At 31.2% G+C, this 6,756-nt stretch overlaps 2 protein-coding genes across 52 annotated transcripts in view; both read right to left on the reverse strand.

Annotated features, from left to right (window-relative positions):
- The window catches only part of Tnpo (transportin 1), a 69,665-nt gene extending 69,500 nt beyond the window's left edge, over positions 1 to 165 (reverse strand). For all 50 annotated transcript variants that reach the window (XM_080169519.1, XM_080169528.1, XM_080169557.1 and 47 more), the window contains exon 1: positions 52 to 165. In XM_080169519.1, the coding sequence (XP_080025645.1) occupies positions 52 to 150 (99 nt within the window). In that variant the 5' untranslated portion in view covers positions 151 to 165. The remainder of the gene's footprint in view (positions 1 to 51) is intronic.
- Positions 164 to 5,667, reverse strand: LOC145326293 (uncharacterized). Of its 2 annotated transcripts, XM_080169560.1 has the most exons (8): positions 5,529 to 5,667; positions 5,185 to 5,247; positions 3,912 to 3,963; positions 3,667 to 3,765; positions 3,060 to 3,144; positions 2,574 to 2,630; positions 2,108 to 2,241; positions 164 to 1,631 (listed from the first exon to the last, which is right to left on the reverse strand). In XM_080169560.1, exons 1-8 carry the CDS (start codon positions 5,639 to 5,641, stop codon positions 1,596 to 1,598), a joined length of 639 nt encoding a protein of 212 aa, XP_080025686.1. In that variant the 5' UTR covers positions 5,642 to 5,667; the 3' UTR covers positions 164 to 1,595. The 2 variants fall into 2 exon arrangements, with proteins under 2 accessions (XP_080025686.1, XP_080025685.1); XM_080169559.1 differs by having other exon boundaries at positions 164 to 2,218.
- Positions 5,668 to 6,756: the final 1,089 nt, after the last annotated feature.

Below are 6,756 nucleotides of genomic sequence, written 5' to 3' on the forward strand. Positions count from 1 at the left end.
ATGCACTGCACATATGCGGAAGTGATAACACACCATCGCATCCGTACTTACCTTGAGTAAAGGTATAATCTGAGCCAACCCCTCAGGGGCAGGTTGCCAATCCATTCTCACCATACAGCTTCCAGTTTTTTCTGAAAGAATCTTTTTCATTAGGTAGGCACATAATTTTTCACATCGGAAAGAAACAATCACTCTGATAAAGGGTTATTTGTGAACTTGACAAAGAATTCACTATAAGTGAATATTTTTATCTTTCAGAATAACTACCCTTAATTCAGTTGAGTTGAGATTCATTTGATCAGAGTAAGGGTAAGGCATTTAAAACTTTAATTAGAATTGATTTAAAGTATAAAAACCATGGATGAAACTTGAGTAAAAGGTTGCAACTTGCAAACAAGTGGATGTGGGTCTGATGTTAAAGAAAGGAATGAAAAAAGTTGTCAAACCAATTAAACTCGCAGTTAGCCTTACCCTTACTCTGTATTTAAGCAGGAGGGTAAAAGTTAAAACATTAATATAGGATATGCACAAAATATGACATAAAATAAATAATTTAACTACTATAGGTATAAATCGCAATACAGTTTTATATATGTAAAATAAGTCTTTACGTTTATTTAAAAGGATGATTTACCTAAATGTATTTAAATTGCGTATCCTTTATGAATGCTTTTAATTTATGCATTAAAGAGGTTTTCTTTCAGACAAACTGACAAAAGAAGATTTAAAAATACGTCTTTTAAGTACATTAACAATGTGCCATTTTAAAAATGTGAATCCTCTTTTGTTAGTTTTCATCTTATAATTTATTGATACAATAAATAACTCATGATTATTTGTAAAATGATAAAACTAAATGAAATAACAGAAGCTGCTTTAGACTTGTAGTAGGCAATCATTAAAGTTTATTTTTTCATCAATCAAAGGCCAACCAAGAAGGTTTTTAGGCCTTTTCTTTCATATTAAACTATGAAAACCTTCCAAGTCTAAAACGAAAAAATCTGCCAAATTCCGCTGACTAAAATATACACAACTAATACCCCTTAGGAACCAAATTTTAATATATTTTCCTTCTATAGGTATTCTTTTCATCAAAATCATAGTTTTAATTGAAATTTAGTTCATCCAATACATATTTCTTTAAAGTAATATTAAAGAAGATTTTTTGAAATAAAAAAAAATGAAATTAATAGGGTTAGCAATCCGAAATTCGCCCAATTTTTGGACTCAGAATCTGAATCCGAAATCCCCAATTCCAATTGAATTGCGGATAAAGATTGATAATTTTTATGACTTTTGCTGTAGGGGCTAGAATTCTTTATTTATGAAAAGACGTTTAAAAATATTGCTAGAATCCGCAATCCACGGATTAATCCGCTTTTTTGGTGGTTTTTGTAAGAATCCGAATCAGAACTAAAAATTTGGGGGAATTGCCATCCCTAGAAATCAATTTCTTAATTTTTACAGTGAGACATACTTTAGATGAAATAACTTAAAAAAAAAAAAAAAATTTGAGAGGTAAAAAAATTAAAGAAAAATTTAGAAAATTTGTTCCTGTAATAGTATTCACAGCCTTTGGTTTGATTAGAATGTTTTTATTTAGCAAGCTCTTCAATTACATCTTTCTCAATCTTAATTATTTATAACATCATTTATCTAAGCGGTTTATATTCTATTTTTCTAAGTGCTGAGATTACGAAAGAAAAAGTGTAATACAAGACTATTTCTATTGATAGCTTTTCAAAAATTGTAAGTTCTCTGTAGGATTTTTTTTAACCTTTACTTGACCTTAGTTACAATAAACAGACGATGTCAATTACATTTTATCAAAGTTATTTTGTTGCACATTTATTTTAGTAGTAGAAAATTCGCCAATTTGCTTTAAGCAACCGTTTAAGTTAAAAGTAACATTAAAATTGCATAGTACCCAAATGATTGCCTTTAAAAGCAAACTCTGATTGTCATTGTGAATTTGCTAGTAGTTACAAATAATAATACTCAGAGGCCATTTTTTTCTTTTCCTAGCCAACAAGAAATTAATTTGACAACAATCTTAAATTCCAAAGTTGTTTATAAATAGCTATCCATTTTTTAAAATGATGTTTTCCTCGGGAATAGGTTTTGTAGTGGTTCCATAGCGTTTGATGGGCTGACCATGTTTGTCCACCAGAAATTTTGTGAAGTTCCATTTGATTGAACTTCCTATTGCATTGACACTCTGTTCATCATAAAATAAATGAACTAGTGTACACGAAAGATGATACCTTTGCTTATTTTTAATTGTAATGGAGGGTTGGGAAATTTTTCTAGTTAAAAAGAGTTAGTGGTGGGATTATTAACCTATCTTAGGACTCTAGCTTTGAGAAACCAAGTTTTTAAAAAAATATATCTGTTACAAATCTAAAATGTATTTTAAGGGCGGGAAGATTACGCACCCAATAGAAATTGCCCTTTGAAATACAATCGCCTCCCTCCCCCCCCCCAAAAAAAAAAATTTCATTTATCCAAAATAATTGAGAAGTCCTTTTCAAGTTTTTATCATTATTTTTATTAAAGTGATGAACATCTCTTTCCTAGAACTCCGCCTTGTTTGGATTTCAGATATTCATAAACTGGATGCGTATTTTTACCTGAAAAAAGGGATCAAAATAGGAATTTTTTTTCAAATCTGTGAAATTATTATATGTTTTTTGTTTCAGAATCTAAGTGTAATCATAACACGAATCTCACTTGGAAACTCGAGTGTTCAAACCTTTTACTACGACATCATAAATAAATAATTTTAAACAAGTCACAAAAAAGTTATTTTTGCATTTTAAGGAGAATACTAAGGCACCAAGTATAAGGAATAACCAACAAGCGAAATTAATCTCAAATAATACCTGTTTGGGGGACAAACAAAAAGGTCGTCAATTTAGCTTTGTGTTGCCCCCCAACGACAGCTGAAAATCAATTAGGTATAGGTTTCGTGATTTTTTTCGAATTAATTTCGTTGTTGGTATAAGCTGCTAAGGAACAAGAGTTTGGCTTCTTAAAAATCAGCGAATAAAATATCTCACCATTGACATCAATTTTCTCAAACATTTGAAACTCAACACCTAGGCCAGTAACAAACTTTCTTATTTCTTCAGGACTTCCAGGTTCCTAACAATGATGCTTTTGTTAATCAATTGAACTGTAAAGAACATTCTTAGAGTATAGGTACATAGCATATGTATATTTAATTTCGTCTATTCTAGTACTTTCTATATGAATGACTTAACGTACTGGTAGGTTTATCTTATGATATGAGTACACAAAAAAAAGTTTTTTTCGATTACATAATGAAAATAGTAAAATGGGCTGGAATGAAAAAAATATTTCGATCGACGATATAAAGGTCAAATAATATCTAAGTGCTACTAAAAAAATCAAAATATTTTACAAATCTTGACTATGCTCCATTTTAATATATAGAATTAAGATACAAAAGCATTAAGGCCTGGAATGTTTTAAAGCTTCAGAATGGCTGACTCACAATGAATAATCGAACCTGATTATCACAGATGCTTGTTTTTAATCCTCACTTATAAACGATATCTAACAGTATAACGTGTGTTGGTCGAAAGTCCCACTTTGGCTAATAAAGACTTTCGAATTCTTTGGCTAAAAACCCATAAATGTTACCTGACCACCAAACTGATTGCATGGGAAGGCAAGGATCTCGAACCCGTCAGCTTCATTCTTGTACTTGTTGTACATTGATACCAGCTGACTGTAGTTCAACTGAAAACAATAAACGATTAAAATCAATTACAATAAACTACACAACATAAAGTATTCTTCAATTTCTTGCACTAAAAAATATAGTCAATTTAGCAGCTCGGAAAACAAAACCAATATTTAATAATTAAGTTAAATTAAAAACTCACTTTGGTTACCCCTCAGGCACTCGCCACATTGACGACTACCAGAACCTTGTTTCTGAAACAAATACAATAATGCAGTGTTGCGGATCCGCATTGATTGTATGCGGATCCGGATCCTCCAAATTTGGTCAGTGCAGATCCGGATCCTTGACAACAGTGTTCTGGAGCCGGAGCCGGAGCCGGAGCCGGGAGCCGGGAGCAGCAACATTTTTGGTGGAGCCGGAGCCGGATCCGGAGCCGTATTTTTCGTTAAAAACGGCTCCGGCTCCGGACTAGCTAAAAATGATCTTTTAAAGTAATATTATAATTTGGCAACGGTCTATTTCCATATAATAAACTGAAAAACTATTGTTACTTAACAAATAGACACACATCCTTCTACTTTTATATAGCTTTAATCAAATAAAAGCAAAATATTTTATATTATTTATTTTATTTTATCAAATTCAATAATGAAAAAAAATTGATATATTAATTTTAAGGTAGGAGCCGGAGCCGGAGCTGGAGCCGGAGCCGGAGCCGGGAGCCGTATTTCCAAATACGGCTCCGCGGAGCCGGAGCCGGAGCCGGAGCCGCATCAAAATTATACGGCTCCGGCACGCTGCTTGACAATAAAAATAAAATCACCAAATTTTTCAAAAAATATTTATTCTTTAATCTCGAAGTCAAAAATACTTTCAATTTTTAAGTCTGAACCTAAACCTTAAAGATTGGCTCTCATCGCGAGAATGTCTGATTTTCAACATTTGTAAGTGACTATTTTATATAAATTTAGGTAGATTTTCCATAAAGGGGGAGGTCATTTTCTAGTAAATTCCGTAAAGGTGTGTAATGGTGTGTGTGTTATAATGCCTAAAAATAGTAGTAGAACGATTAGGTGCTCCCTATTGTTCTATTCAATAGGGAATACAAATATATAGAGCACCTTATCGTTCTACTACTATTTTTAGGCCTTATAACACACACACCTTTACGGAATTTACTAGAAAATGACCTCCCCCTTTATACCCCAGGATCCGGATCCTTAGACTCAAAATAATGCGGATCCTTGCGGATCCGGATTCACAACACTGCAATAATGTAAATAACTTAAAAATATATCAAATGATTTTTTTGCACATGAAAAGTTTTCAAAACTAATGTTAGCTTTTATTCTCCTTAAAATCTTCTATTATTGAACGAAGCTAATATTGAATTACATAAACTGAAATTGCAAATTATAATCAATGAAAAATACAAAGTTTCGTTAGAATTTAATATCATAAACTTTCTTCACCTATATTTCTCAAAATTTATCTCTTCTCCCTCCAAGCTTTTGGCAGTGAATTCATAAATTGACCTGAAAAAAAATTTCGTTAGAAATTGCATAGACCTTCATTTAAGGCTTTATATCGTACTTTGAAGTTAACACATAAGATTTACCTAGAGTAAATGACAAAATTACTTATGACTTGAATAAATTAATTCTCTAATAAATCACGCCCAGACTTACTATTACTAAGCTGTATTTGAAACCAAAAATGTTTAAATTTACCGAAAATTGTAATTATTTTACAAATTAACATGTAGATAGGCATATACTTCAGGACAATGAGAACATTAACGTCAATAAAATCTTACTTGGCTTTAGTAGGATCTTGTGAAGCAAGAACTCCCATCTGTCTACGCATAGTGGCACAGCCGACTAGACCAAGGCCGGATAAGCCGCCAATGGCCCGCATAAAAACGGCCATTTTAAGCTTTTTTTACACCTGAAAAATAATATTATATTTATTAAATATTATGCAATGAGTATTAAATAATTTCATGTTTACCTAAATTTAATGTACAGTCTAAATAAGAGATAATTAACTTACGTATTAATAGAATAAAATTACAAATAAAGCATTGACCGACGGACCAAGAAACTTATAATTAAATATCTAGAAATGTTACATTTGAACAGGGATTCATTACACAAAAATTTCGGTCTTTTATCTTGGATAGCAGCCAAGAAAATCACATTACAGTTTCTAACAGACGGGCGGAGATTTATAATTACAGAGTCGCATCGCTAACATGAAACATAAATTTCTTTATGATAAAAAAATTTGAGTTGGCTTGAATTTTTCCAAATTGTATTTGTTTCGTACAGTCAGCGGCATTCAACATGACATCGCACACAGGATAGCGCAACTTTTATTATTGCTTACATATTAAATCAATTTCACAATGATGGGGCAAGACGGGATTAAAGCAGAGTTTAGGAAGTCTCCGCAGGCTAGGAGCTGGAATTTTGGTTCACAACAGTTATAGTATTTTCGAAAAATCTAATCTTTTTTGCCTCTGTTGTACCCCTGTGGTGCTTTTTAGTTTTATTTCTTAAATATTCTAAAAATCGAAGAAAAAATTATGTCTTTAAAGTGTTTAGGAATCAGGCTTTTTAAATATTAAATTTTTATATTTAAAAAAAACTATACTTTAAAAAAAGACATCGAAAACTAAACTAAAATTACATTTGATTTTTACATTCCTTTAAAGATTATATTTGACAGTTTTTTTCATTTATAGAGGAGGGGATTTTTAATGTTGCTCCGAAAATAAAATATATTATTGAAGTTTCTAAAAAGTTAAAAAAAAGATGTGTTTATTTTCTTATAATATTTAGTGTTTTCTTCCTCCATAAGAAAAAAATAGAATTGACGTGATTACGTTTTTATAAAAAAAATTCCTTTTTTCTATCTTGTACTATCCAAATTGATTTTGTATACGTAGCTTATTAATTGACAGGGGAATATTTATCGTCAACATAGGTAGCTAATATATGAAACTGTATGCATTTATTAGTCAGTTCGTTCATCTAGTATGA

This window comes from Acartia tonsa, chromosome 8 (genome assembly GCF_053477335.1).
Source record: "Acartia tonsa isolate MP-2025a chromosome 8, ASM5347733v1, whole genome shotgun sequence".
Lineage (NCBI taxonomy): Eukaryota > Metazoa > Arthropoda > Copepoda > Calanoida > Acartiidae > Acartia > Acartia tonsa.